Below are 15,276 nucleotides of genomic sequence, written 5' to 3'. Positions count from 1 at the left end.
TTCTCTTACAGAAAACTGAAAAATAAAACAGGGCACTAGCATTAGGAAACCTTTATAGTAACTACATTATGATTCTTAGATTGTGTTTTTCCAACAGATAAAACCAACACCAAGAGCATGTCTGTTCCCAAAGAATGCTTAAGGAATTAAGATGGTCAAGGATTACTTTAAACTCCATTTTTATTTCAAAAGATCTCACCCACCTAATTATAACAGTACTCTATTTTTTTCCCCTCAAATTTCATGAAGAAAGAAAACAATTCAACAGCTTAATGGAAACTGGAATAAATCTACAAGATACAAATCCATTACATTTGTGCAAAAGCCATGTTATTTACTGTTCTTTAGAATCCTCTCTGTAAGATTCCTCATTGTAGAGGTGTCTAGAATAAGACAGAATGACATACATGCATTTCACCTAAACACATCTTTATGCCATCTTATCCTAAAATAGGAGCTGCACAGACACTGACGTTCACGAACTTTGCATACTGTCCTGAGATATAATTGGCATCTTACCTCTGTGCATAACAAAATCAGAAATAATACCACAGAACACAAGTCTTTTGAATTTCAGGGAATCATTCGTAAAGTGCTACAGGTACACAAAACCTTGAACAATGTCAGCTAACTATAGGAGAACCATATTCAAATACTTCTTTGCAAATGCAGGAAGGGGAAAAAAGGCAAACGCCAAAAAACCTCTAACCAATCAACAATGCAAGCTTAATCAGCAGGATACAAAATACTTTCATGGCTATGCAGCCCCATAATAAAATAAAGTTAATATGGTTTGTAATAATCATTTGGCAAGTGCTCAGTAGGCACTATGTTTTTTTGCAAAAATCTTATTTTAAAAGACATTTTTATTAGATGTTCTACTAGAGTTTGACCTATTAACAGAAAACAAAACATTGCATAGTCTCTTCTCAAAGTATACCTGAGCTTACAGCAGTCTTACTCCATTCAGCCTCTCTTTCTTATCTTTTTCTCTTTCTGCAATTCTTCTATTATTTTTAACACATGCTACCAGTTTTTCCTCTTCTTCCATTCTGACTTTTTTGAGGTGCACCAATTCATAAGTAGCAGCAAGTGATTATTTTACTTTAAGCTTTATCAAATAATGACAGTCTACTGACCATGAATCAAAAAAGACATCCCCATAGTCCCTACTTGAGGAAGATGTCAAGATTCCAGCATATTATGGAAGAAATCTTATTAGAGCCAATGTGTTTAACTTAAAATAGTCTTAGTTTAAATACAGAATAGCTCCAAGTTCTTCTCAGAACCGGCCCAAGAATCTTTTACTCATCAATTCGTGATAGTGTTACTGCTCTACTCAGATGTTACATTTTAATTACATTACTTCAAATCCCAAATTCTCTGCTGGAAGAAAGAAGAAACAGCACTTCTCCTCCTCTCAGTAGACCTTTCAGACTATTGCTCTGATTTTTGACACCTGTAGCTAAATTTCCCCCAGAGCATCTGAAACGGTGATTTCTGTCAGCTTTACTGACAAGATACAGCACTTTGAACACAAGCAGGATATCAGATATGTCATGGAAGACACCCCGAAGAGTTTCACCTGCAGTCTCAATGTTCGGTTTCGGTTTACACCTGCTTTATATTTTAGAATAGGGACTAGAACTCTGTCCCCTCCCAAAAGAGTCTGGACTGCCAAGAGCACTCATTAAGAACAGTTTACAGTGCCCTGGTCCCATGAATGTCTAGAGTGGAATTAGAACAGGAAAAGAGATGGAATAGAGAAGTGTCACACAAGAATTCATTATCCTCTACTAGAACATTTCCAGTTCAATCTGTCCACGGAAATTCATATGGAAGAAACTTTTCCATCTTTGCCTTATCAGCTAGCAGGAAAGAAAATCTGTGTAGAAAATTATTAAAATTTAAACTAAGCATTCAACACACCACCCACTATGCTTTTACCACAGCATGAACAAAACCCAAAAAAAGCCACTCTTAATTTAATATTTTTAAACATAGAGAATTATAATCAATTTATAAGGACAGATGAATGAAATACCTTGTACATCTCCGCTTCAATTTGTTGATGAACACCTACGAAACTCTTCTTAACTTGCTGCTTATCTTTGATCATCATTGTAAGCCTATGCAAGGGCCCAGAATTAAGATCCTCTGCATGTGTCTTCATTATTTTGCTCAGCTGTTCTGTTTGCTGTACTACGAGCAACCAAGACTATAAAAAAGAACAGAAAAGCACTTATTTATTTCAGCTCAATAATAACCAAACAATTAATAAGAGCTGTGGGAAAAGATGCATCATTGTTTAAAAAAATTCAGTAAAATAACTAATTCTAAGTTCACCCAAATGCATTTGAGATCCTCCTGCAACAGCAAAATCATGCCTCAATCTCGCTCATAAAATTATAAAAAAAACACCAGAGACAAAAATACAGTATTAAATATTCACCCTTCAGCACTGTCCTAGTATTTCAGTACACCAAAGAAAGCACTGCAGCCTTTTTTTTTTAAATATATTCCCAACACCCTGAGAACTATGTTCCTACATCCTTTGTCCTCCAGTTTCGCCCCACAGTTGCTCTGCCTAAGCTGACTTCCGCCTTTGTCTGAATACCTGACAGCAATATGTACTTGAGGGGTCGTGGTTTAAGAGGACACCATTACACCAGCTGCCTCACACAGCAGCATCAGTCAGGCCACCAGTACCAAAGCACAGACACAACACCAATCTGTCACTAGAACCCAGCATCCTTCTGTACCCTTGCTTTAATAGCTTCCTTGGACATTCTGTCAGTTTTCAGGATAGCTTAACATGCTGTGTGCGGCTTTGAATATGGATATACATCTACAGATATCAGAGACACAAATGTGAAATTAAACTTCAGTTCAAATAAAACCTTGGTCATCCTCAAGATTGCTGTCACACATTGGATTCCTTAAAGATAATTCCCTGACAATGAATGCTGTGCAGAATTGCAAGGTTTTGAAGGCAGCTAGCATATGAGTTCTATTGGCATTTATTGTGGCTCTTACTAAAACAGAAATTAATCAGAGATAAAAACTTCAGAAAATAATTTGTTTCTTAGCTTTTAGGTTTCTTTATATAGCGTATACAAACATATATACCTAATATTTCTATCTCTACATGACAATGTTGCAACAGAAACTCGATTATAGAGAGCAAAACAAAAGACAATTGACTCCCCCATACATAACTATCTTTAATATTTCTTCCAGCTTGTAAATATCCCACAGATTGACACAGAGATATCTGGACTCCTTAAAGAGTCATGTTATAAAATGTCAAGGCCTAAAGCTTTCCTGCTGTGGCTGAAGACCATTTCAGAAGCCATACTGCAAAGCTGCATAGGATAAGACAGCACTGAACACTTGTGTGAGAAGAGCAGGCCTTTGTGGTTACAGAAGAGTTTAGAAAAGTGTCCTCAGAGGTGAAAATGTAGTCAGTATCATCTATTTTCCATAAGGCCGATTTATTACTGATGAAACAACTACTGTTTGAATCCTGAAAAATCACACCAAAAACATTTTTCAACAGTACAGGTATTCCAAAAATTGCCTAGTTTACAAGTCACCAAATGAGCTTAAATAAGCCAGAAACATAGCAATTACTTCCCTTTCTATTAAAAAAAAAAAATTGCATATTTCCCTGTTCTTCACATCACTCTTTCTATCAGGAAAAGGGAAAAGCAATGTTTCCATAGGGAAATAGCAGTAAATAGCAGTAAAGCAGGATTTCTGTGCTTTGTATTATTATATTTTATTATTTTAAATTAGGAGAAGATTAAGTGAAAATGCTTCAATAACAGAGACTTATATGGGATAAAAAAGCTGGGTGGGAACAGTGGAAAAGGTAAAGCATATCCTTTGCAAAAAAATGACCACAGTCCAACAAATGCAATAAAATACATTATTGTTTGTTTTAACACTATTTTTCAGACATATACACACATAAAAGAGCAGTCTGGAAGCTCTTAAAAACACCTAATTTCTAGCATTACCAGTTGCTGCTACCATGCCTTCCAGTAAGTTTGTTGTCTCCACATGAAAAAATAAAAGACAGATTTTTCCAAACACCATTTCTCTCTAAGTGCTCACTCTTACTGCACACTTAGAGATCATATTAAACCAAAACAAACAACCACAACAACAAAATCAACCAAACAAAACCCATTAAAAATTAAACACCTTGCTATTGGGTTTTAATGCCACAAAATTCCAAATAATACCACAATAACAAAAACAGGTATTTTAGATCTTAGAAGATGTAAGAAACTAGACTCATTTTCCATAATATTTGCATCATTCTTTGGTTCTGTAAAATGTCAGGAAGAGAGAAAAAAGTATCACAAAACATTAAAATAAATCAGAATGAGATTAGTAAATAATAAAAAAACCCAATAATTCAGGTTTTTTAACTGTCAAAACCAGTAACAAGTGTCACTACACATACAAAATCCAAGGTGTCAGTGAAATTATAAGGCCAGCCCATGTAAAAAACCTGCCAGTCCATATGACTATTTTTGCTGTTAAAACATAGAAAAGAGAGGAAATGTAGAAATCAGAGATGCAACTTAGTGAAAAATTACACCTCCTTAAGAGAAGAAAAAGGGAATGAAAATGACGCCGAAGGACAACTTAAGTGCCTCTGTTCAAAACAAGATTTCAAAATGTGACATGCACACCTCTTTTCACACCAAGAAGAACATGGCTTAAGTCAGATCTCCAGATTTGTTCAATTTATCTGCTCACAACAAGTGCTCATGTTATTAACATGAACTGTCCTGGACTGCGATACCTATGTGAAGGTTAATGGTTGTTTAAACCTTGTAATGCTAAATACTCTGTGCCAATGAAAAAAAAAAAAAGGCAGTATTTCGATTTGCAAGGCTAGAATTATTGTGAGGGAGGGAAGCAACAACAGAACGTCTTATATATAAACACTGCACAGTGCTGAAGCAGCCCAGCTATAGCAGCAAAGCCTTCAAGTCACACACAGCCAATCTAACCCTGTATACATCCATCCTGCTGCACAAGGAGCAGTCATGTTCCTAATGCTACACCACAGCCACTGTCCAAGCAGCCATCCCATAAGCCCCCAACATAAAAACTGCTTTGTCTGAAATTTAACCTGACCCAGAAAAGGTGTTTTCCTGCAGAGAGAAAATGAGGATTCATGCCAGACTGAATGCACTGTGTAACCACTGCTACAGAACAAGGGCCAAGAACTGAATAAGCCATCAAAACAGAATATTCTTCTCTTGTCAGCAGAGAATCCAGGTCCAGAGTAAAACTTTCGAACAGGTGATAAGGGAAGTTTGCTTCATTATTACATTTACTTGGACTTGCTCTAAATCTAAAAACCAGTAATTTGGAGAAAACAGAGCCTTACCTTCTAAAAAAGTCAACACAGTTATTTTAAACAGAATACAAAATAACCACACAATTACGAGAAACGTCCTGAATTAATGTTTTGTTCTTACAGCACATGCTGCAATGTGAGTAACAGCTGGAATGCTAGGCTTTGACTTGGTTTCCTGGCATTTTTCTATTTCTGTCATAAATTCTATATAACATAAACAATAGCTCCTATCTTAAAAGAAAAGCTTACTATAGCATACTTGATTTTCAAAGCACTAAACAAAGAAGTAGGCTCAACCCATTTATGTAAAATACTGAGTTTCAAAAATCGGGATTGATTCTCATTCAGTTAATTTTTTCAAAGGAAGACTAAAGCACAACTTCTGCATATTTCACTGAGAAACTAAAATAATCCATTTTAAATACTTTGGCAACATTAACTCTCAAGAAACTGAATGGATAGGAATCCAACTCAAACCAAAAAAACAAAAGTAAACCCAAAACCCAAGGAAATTCCAAATTCAAACTTCAGACTTACCTTGGACACATTGCTGATATAATCCAATTGACAAGCGCTCTCTTTATCTACTTGGTTACAAAGATTCTGTAAAGTGGATGCATATTCTTTATCACTTTTTACTCTCATTACCATAAATTTCTTCACTGTTTCCAGCAGTCGTAGTTCCCAGTCTTGCAGTTTTAGTAAAGCATCATGAGAATACTTCAGGTCACCTCCAAACCCCATTTTTTAAGGCACTATATACCAGACGGGAAAATACAGGCTCTTCACCACATCTGAAAGGAGAACAAGACTGATGAGACAATTGTCAAAAGAAAAAACTTCTGGTGAGACAAAGATTGGTGACTAAGCCCTGCACTTACCTAATCCTAAGATTAATCACATACATTAACCTCCTCAGTATAAACTGAAAGGAGGCTCAGAGCACTGTTTTGAACAACAAACTCTGACTGGAAAAGATTTCAGCCTTAGAATTCCAGTTTCCATTTCTGCAAAAACACTCCTCCCTAACTTAAAGTACATTATGAAAGAAAACATATCAGCATGTAAGACAAACACTTAAGACCAATCTACATATTTAACCAAATAAGCACAGCTAACAGTATCTCCAGACAAGCTGCCAGCTGCACTTTTGGACTCCTGGTGACCTGAAACATTTGTTTCTCATGTTTACTCTCCTAACAGCACAGAAAAATCCACGTAAAACACCAGTTCTCAGGCACTGCATCTGCGGGAAGTTGATAACTATTTAGAAGCTAGTTTGCTCCTAAACCCTGTGTTAACAGGCCATTAAATCTGCAGATTCAACCACCCAAAAACCAGAAAATATCCCTAAGTAGGTTTCGCATCCAACCATACACTGGCTCCCTGGGTTAGAGTTCTTTAGTTCCCACCATTTTACCCTAGGACAGTCCAGTCTTATTGTACTAAATTGATGTAAAGCAAGATTGATAAACAGATAAGGTATCCTGCCTTATGAAATTCTGTAGCAGAACCAAAGGTAAAGATACATTGCTAGAGTTAGCTCTGAAATATGTTCATCTGATGCTGATAAACACACAGCTGCATTGTGGAAGAGCTAAACCACACAAAGAAGTAATTCCTACACACTCTTGCACATGGTTTTGTAATGTGGGCTGAACCCTCTTTTCTGTGTACACACCAACCACCTCTGTTCCTATATTAATCAGCTTCAACTAGGTAAGATAAATTTAGATAAACTGCAACCCTTATCTCTGGACTACAGTGCAGCCTCAGCCTGTACGCTGCCTATTCACCAATTTCTGCACTACAGCAAAGTCTTGGTTCTTTTTAACACAGAAATACCAATTTCTTCACAGGCTTTACACATTAAAGCTTAAATTAGCAGTGTTCTACAAACATTAACAAATTTATCTTCCTAGCAATCCATTGAGGGAAGTAGGACTAATATTCTTATTTTACATTAAGAAATGAGAGACATAAACTAACGTCAACATTGTGGCAGCTCATACCGGTATGTACAAGGCTTAAAGACAGACTTTTCAGAGTGCCTAGCATTTTTAGCATGCTAGGTATTCAGAAAAAGACATATGTTACTGGCTTCTGTTACTGCACAAAATTTCTGAAGATTTTGCAAATCAGAACCTCAAGCAACCTCTGAAATAAGTCTCAAGTACTATGTGTTTATTCTTAGAACACAAACCATGCTACTAAACAAAACAAAGATCCAATAAAGAAAAATAGAACAAGTGCCACATTACTACATATCTACACAATACAGACTAAGTCAAAGCTGTATGAATAACCTTAAACCTGTAAGCTTTCATAAGCTCCTTAATTTGAAGCTGTATATTTTGGTCAGAATACTTCTTGATGGCCAGGAATTCAGTCATACACAGCACCAGTAAATAGTTTATGTTGGCTGCATTTATGAACTATGTCATTATTAGTAGCATTATGAAAATACCTCCACAGTTAAAATTGAGGAACACTCTTGCAGAACCACAAACATTTTAGCAACATGAACCAAAGGAAAAAAATCTTAAAGTCCCTGTTCATTAACATGACTAAAGTTGCAGTAGTGAATTTTCAATGCCCTTTAGATCTAAATCCATTTTTATGACTTTTCACCTTTCTCCTACCTCATTTTAGCATATTACCTAACTCTCCTAGCCAACAGCTATGAGAAAAGATAGCATCCTTGTTTTTTTACATCAGATTTAGGAAAGATGGGAACTGAGTCTCACAGTGACATTCAACCTTGTATTATGAGCAAAGTAATGGCTTGCTTGCTTTTTCCCTAGCCTCTGTTTTTTACTGAGAGACAGTATGGCAAAGAAGGAAGAAATATTCTCAACATATGATATTTTAGTCTGCTTCTAGTGACTTAAAAAGGAGATATAGGATTACAAAAATCAACAGAACAAAAGACCAAACAGTATCTCACTCCAGAGCCTGCTAAGTTGCTCTTCATGAAGCAGTAATCAGATTTTTTCCAATTCCACTATTAGATGTCTGAATACATAGGCAAAAATTGTACACACACTGGACTCCAGGCTTTGTTTTAAATTATTCCTTTCTCTGTGACAGAAGCAGCACAGCATAAAACTGTTTTGCAAAAGTGGTAAAATTTTGATTTGCTAAAACTAACAAGCAAAAAGACTGAGAACTGATGATTCCCAAGTGGGTAAGCCAGTTGCCATGTGACTTCCATGTAAATTGAGAAAATGTCCAACCAAGACATCCGGCCAAATTCAAGCGCTTTATTGTGGAGGCACAGAAATGGTGAAGAAGTATTCAAGACCTAAGCCACTTGACTAATCTTAAATTTTGATAATCTAAAAACCAATTCTGTCACTTAAAACCACTTCTGATTTTTTAATGTTTTTTAATATTTTTTAAAAACTGAAAACAATACAGATCACACAGCCATTAATTTGAAGTCAGAACTGTAAGATTTACCAAACACATGAACACACAAGTCTGATTTTCAAATACTCTTAAAAAACACAAACATATTTTGAAAGTCCAGTGTTCAAAAATACAGTATCTGGCACCAACAACAGACAGGTATTTTTCCAAGTTTGCTGTCTCCCTCATCAGTGACCACAGATGAGATGACAGCTGCCCTACAGGGTCAGACCAATACAAGAGAATATTTCAGTCAGAAGGGACCTACAGTGATCACCCACACACAGTAATGCATTTAGATCAGCCCTGTGTCTCCAACCATGGCACCAGAAGACATTTAAGAACAGCAGACTACCTGGGTTGCTATTTGTGGTGTGATTCTCCTTGTGCTTCCCTACCTCCACATCTACTGGATTATGGAATACTAATATTCACATATTTTTTGACTTTATCATACAACATTAAAATACTCACACTGAAAGATGGAGATTCCCAGACAGATTTTGCAATCACACACCACTGGCAAAATTGAGAAATCAGCAAAACCAGCAAAATCTGAACCCAGAACAGATTTAATATGGAACTGGTATGAGACATAAGGAGTTTGAGACACAAGCATACTTTCTTCTCTAATGTTCAAAAGATGCAAATACAGTGTGAAAGCTATTCTAGGGAGTAAAAAAAATACTCAAAAATCCATGGGAGAGTATTTTATCTTAACGGAAAAACCAGAGATGGCAGAATGTTTTAAAACAAGCTAGACAAAGAAGTGATAACAACAAACAAGATATGCTAAATCATACAGAAATAAAAACCTTCAAGAATTGCTTTACTCTTAATGTGAAGAGATTTCTTCTGCTTCTGGTAGATGCCCATGAGGTTTCTCTCTTTTTCCGCATGTGAACAAAGCTTGCATAATTTGACATGCCAGTGACGTTTCAAACAGAATTGTACCATGTCTTGTAAAAGCAATAAAATACCAGTACCACCAAATAAGACAAATGAGCTTCAGCTATTTTTTTATATTTTGAAATAGAAGATACATATATAATATCTTACAAGATATATAATAGAATATCCTATATTATCTATTATGGACATAGATACAGATGGCTAAAAAAATTACTGTATATGCAGTACATGTAAATTAGCCAAAAAATATTTGTTAAACTTAGGAGTAAAACACATCTCACAGTCAATTCTAAGAAAGTAGGACTTACTTTCTTCATAGTGTTATGCTCAAAACAGCAAACTAATCATTCACAGGAAGTGCACATTGAATGTACATTTAATAATATAGTGTGAATGAGCAACCACATCTCAAACTGTTCTTCTAAATTTAAGCAGAGTTACCAAAGACCATTTAAAATTTCTCTCAACCACCAACACAGTGGTGCCGTCAGAATCCAAACAAATCAATGTTAATTTTTTTCAGCCTAAAAGTGAGAAACTTCAAGAAAGCTGCTAGTCACATAATCCTTCCATATTGCAACACTCCCCTCAGGAAATAAAGCCAGTATTCCAGTTAGTCATGCTGCTGGATTCCAGCAGCAACTCTGAAGAAAGTAGTTTCCATAACCAATGTACATTTAATTTAAAGATTGCCATCTGTCTGTGACACATGAATGTGGCCATGCTGTGTCAGACCAAAGGTCCTGTGTCTGACAGTGCCAGAAATCAAATGAGCAAGGAAGAACAGAGCATGTACAATGCAACACTTTCACAAGGTGCTCTCCTACACTTGTAACAACTGGTGCCTTCTGCTACATATTGCCATCAATAATATAAAAGGTTATGAGTTTATAAACTTAAAATAATGATGGATCTACACAGATCAGTTGGAACTTGTGGTTTCACAGTACCAGTGACAAGGTAGGCAACTAATAAACCACAAACCCAGAAAGCACACCTGGCCCTCAGTTAAATTCAGAATAGGAAAGCACATCACAGATCTGGATTCTCCCACTCTTCATATGCTGACCATGAATTTAGATTGTTCCTAAATCTGCATGGGCTCCAAATCATAGAGAATACAGAATGTCTTTTATTCTGCAAACACTTTCTACAAACATTAAAAATATCTCAAAATCAGAAAAAGAGGATTTGTATTCAGGAGACAAATCCTTAAAATCAAGGCTTCTACACTGAACTAAAAGCGTTTTTACAATAGATTATCAATTTGTTAGCAGTCCTTCTCATCTGTCAATGCGAGGCTTACAGTAGTTATATTCCATTAAAATAATGAAATAAATTATTCTTAGCACTCCATCCACATGCTAAACAAAAATTAGACATCAAACAATTGACATTTCTGTTAGTGTAGGATCTATTCCTGGAATGCACAAGACCATGAAATACAAAACACATGCACTATCTACCATTTGTTTACACTAATCTCATATTCATAAGATCATCTTTGTATGCATCGATATGATGTATACAACATAAACTAGTAAAACTAATCCTTCTGCCGAGCTTTTGTCAACAATAAACATCTCAAGGGGTAATAAAAGTTTGTCTCATTATTTCAAAGCTGATTTGAAATACTGGTCCACACAAAGCAAAGCAGGCAGCTAATTTTCAGGAAGTATTTTCTGCAAAGCATAACTTGCCCACATACCTTAAAAGTTTTCCTTCAGAAATGTCCTTTAGTACAGTTTCCTATGTCAGCAGCTACTTCCTTTGATTTTCACCTACTGAAATATACTTTATTTTCTTTTCTGCAGACTCTGTGAAAGAAAAACATATCAAACTTCTTTTAACTATCTCACCATTTTCAAATACATTGCAAAACTCAAACTCAGGTAAGTTGCTCTGCATTTGCAGATTACAGAAGCCAGCTTTTTTTTTTTAAAAATAGACAGTTCAACTAAAAGAAAAGAGCAGATTTCTCAAATGACTGCTAGCAGTAGTATGCGATCACTTCATACACATAATTTTGAGTGAAGAAATAATTTTGCCTCTACACATGTAAGAGAAGATTTTTCTTTAAGTTCTTGGAATTTCTTATGGCAAGTGTACTGTAGCTGAAAAATTAGACAATTTTATTTATTTATGAACCTTGCTCTTGGTAAAATGAAAACAGAAACCTATTAAGGAAAATGACCGCATGGAAGACCCAAGTTTGTTATATGAAAGACTAAGTTAGTAGTGGTATTTTCATAAAAGTGGAAGAAAACAACTGGCAAAAAGAGAAAGGAACACTCAAGACACTTAAATTTCTATCTGGCTCTACCTAATCTAATATCTAGAGAAGTAGGAGGTCAGGAAGTTAGGATGACTAGCAGGACCAAAACTTCAATTTGTAACTCTGGACCACAATTTAGGTAAAGCAAACTGACAAAAAAGGGTTTTGAGGGTTTATATTAAGAAAAAAAAATATTTGATTTAAAAAATGGTAAGGAGCAAGCTTTGCACACAGCTTACAAGTGCAAGGTGTACTGTATAATCTCTACATATGGACCCATGATAAGCATTCACTCACAATCTCACACCACAATGTCCAACTTCAAATGAGACATTCCATAACAGTTTAGCAATGCCCTCAAAGGAAAAAAACACAAAGCAAAACTGAAAGAAAGACACAGTGTGTAGGGGTGAAGAAAGCAAAACTATTTTCAAAATTTCCATTATTTAAAACAAAGCACTGATCACAGACACATTCATAAAATCTTCTGAAGAGACAGTCTTAGTTCACATTCAAGCAGGCACTATTTAGTATTCCTTTCTGGTTACTTAGTGACATTTGAGAAACAAAGAACTGCCTAATATAAATACAAAACTTCTATTCTCCATGACCAAAAATAGAAAAGACTAATTGATGCTAAGATTCAGGCACTAAAAAGGAACAGCAGCTATGCAAGCAGATACAAAAGGAGAAAAAAAACCACAGGAGGTTACAAGCATTATAAAATTAATCACATTTCTAAGAAACAGATATAAAATCATCTGTTTCAAAGTTGCAAAGCCCAAGGGTAAGTCTCCACTAGCAAAAAAGTACAAGCAAGAGCAAAACATTAGAGTAAATTTGGCTCATCTTACTAACACAAATACAAACTGGGTGGAAGCACCAGACTGCCACTGGACAGGAACATAAATCCTAATCCCCATTCAAATGGGACTCGTGAAAGTGGAACAAACATCACCACCAGCACCAGGGCACATTCAAGTTTCATGCAGATGTTAAGAACTGCATGTGGAAAAATGAAGCCCACAAAAAATTCCATTTATCAAATGAAACAACAGACTGGAGCCACTTCAACACAAAAAAGTTCTATCTTCTGCTCCCTGAACATGAACAACAACACACCTTTTTTTCTCTTTTTAAACAACTACACTATGACATATTTTAGAGTGCAGATTTTGTTTGTCAATAAGAAAACTAAATGCAAACCCAAGTTTTCTTTAGAATTCCAGTTACTATTAACTTTTTACCTATGTGCATTTTTTCATCTGCACACTGGTCATTAGTAGAACTTAAAGCTGGTAATGCAAGTCCAATACAGGTCTACTTGATAGGCATAGACTAGCTAGTACATGGAAGCATAAAAAATGCTTTCCAGCAAATTGCACAGCCATCTGTCAGAGAGCAATAAAATCTCAAAAAATTTCCACTGTTATTTCTGAGCTCAAACATAGCAGAATCTGATACTTAACAAACATCTTGCTACCTCAATGCAATAATTCACTAGCTAATGAAATTCACAAGATAAAGACAGAACAGAAAACTTAGATGTCCTGTTATTTTCTGAAATTACTAACAAGACAATTAAGGCCAATCCCCAAATCAGATCCTCTTCAGATTTAGGACATATAAGGCATTTTCTAAAAATGAAGCATCCGAGAGGCAATTAAAAATATCATATTAATAGTATGAATTCACCAGAGTCAGATGCTACTGAGCCAAACCATTGAAGCATCAGCTATCAAATTTCCACAATATGAATTCTGCAAAAACTTAGGCTTAAGGTGAGCCAAGCAAAGAAGAATCAAGAGCAGAAAAAAAATCAAATTTTCTTCAGATGGGACAAGGAAATCAGAAGCGCAACACAGTCTGACTCTGATACTGCACAAGGTGGTTAAAACCATGCCTAAGAACCTGTAGACTAGAATAATTCAAAAGAAAAAAAGAACAATGCAGCTTTTACAGAGCAAAATCACGTTTCACAACTTTAAGAGTTTTATGAAGGCATCAAGGATCCTGTTGGAAAATGTGTTGGAAGTAGAAAGTTTCTGCTGATGTCTTTGATAGGAAGCTACCAGAGAACAGAAGACCTTGCAGGGTAAGAATTAAGAGACAAAGATTGACAGGGCAGAGAGCTCAGAAGCCTCTCCATAATCTGTGCCAGGACTTGGGCTGCTCTTCAGAATGGTTACCTGCCTATACATCATTACAGAAGCATCTGTGCTTTATACAAAATTATTATGATTCAACAAAACCAAACATATCATTACAAAACTTGCAAAACCTCAGAACACTGAGCAGCAAGCACAGAAAACAGCAGATGAAGTCACATGTCAATAAATGCAACATAATACACTGGTAGGAGTTACTTAATAACAGTACCAGAAAAAGCTGTAGTAGTCTCTGAACAGACATCTTCAAAAGCATTTGTTCAGTGCTTTCAAGTAGTCAGGTTAGAAACCATCCAGAATATTAAACTATTTTTTAATGAAGGGAAAGGAAAACATAACATGTCCTTATGCTACTGATACATTAGTGGTATTCTTGTATGTTCAAGTTCTTCTAGCTAAGGAAAAACATAAAGCACAAAAAAAATATATAGAAAATACTGATCATAGCATGGAGCAGTTTACACACAGAAAAAAGATAATTTTTAGCTCACAAAAAAGGTAAGAATGACAGGTGTAAGACCAAAGTACACCGAAAGAAAAAAATCATCATAGCACAAAGCGTTATGCTGTGTCAAATGCGTCAAGTATTTTCCAGAAGAACTTGAGAACATCAAATGAATTTTTTAAAAGGTGCTCTTATGTCCTTCTTTGCCCAGTAAATAATTAAATTAAGATAATTCAGTTCCTAAAGATATTTGTGAGACCATGAAACAAAGAAATACAAAATTATTATAAAAATTCATTTAAAAAATCAGATCTGTAAAACTTAAGATGTCTCTAAACTGTAAAAGCAGAACAGGAACTATTACTCTCCATTTATGTCAACAGCCCCTTCTTATCTGACAGTAGCAAGTACTGAGCTTTTGGATTTTACTTGGTTATGCACTAACATCCTCAGACAGTGCCCTCTCACGTTCCCATTCCTGCACCTGTAGGAAGACCACATTTTTTTTAGCAGTTCCTGTAGCTGTGATGTTATTAAAAATAAATGCAAATAAGAAGTAGTGGGCTTCATCAAAAAACAGGATTTATACTTTGCAGTGGACCAAAAAAAAAAAAAAGCAAAACAGATAGAAGCCCAAAAACATAGCTCACAGATTCTCTGCCTAGAATCACAGGACACAATT

At 35.6% G+C, this 15,276-nt stretch overlaps 1 protein-coding gene across 6 annotated transcripts in view; it reads right to left on the bottom strand.

Annotated features, from left to right (window-relative positions):
• FER (FER tyrosine kinase) overlaps positions 1–11,530 on the bottom strand; it is a 152,224-nt gene extending 140,694 nt beyond the window's left edge. For all 6 annotated transcript variants that reach the window (XR_005952028.1, XM_041395879.1, XM_041395880.1 and 3 more), the window contains exons 1-3: positions 11,415–11,530; positions 5,921–6,177; positions 2,045–2,218 (exon numbers count right to left, since the gene is read on the bottom strand). Coding sequence is in view for 5 of the 6 variants with exons in the window: in XM_041395879.1 (XP_041251813.1) it covers positions 2,045–2,218; positions 5,921–6,127 (381 nt within the window). In the remaining variant the exon portion in view is untranslated. The remainder of the gene's footprint in view (positions 1–2,044; positions 2,219–5,920; positions 6,178–11,414) is intronic.
• Between the last annotated feature and the right edge of the window lie 3,746 nt (positions 11,531–15,276).

This window comes from Onychostruthus taczanowskii, unplaced genomic scaffold (genome assembly GCF_017590055.1).
Source record: "Onychostruthus taczanowskii isolate IOZ18803 unplaced genomic scaffold, ASM1759005v1 scaffold120, whole genome shotgun sequence".
Taxonomy (NCBI): Eukaryota; Metazoa; Chordata; class Aves; order Passeriformes; family Passeridae; genus Onychostruthus; species Onychostruthus taczanowskii.
The sequence above is the reverse complement of the archived record's forward strand: the minus strand, read 5'-3'. Positions and strand labels throughout refer to the sequence as shown.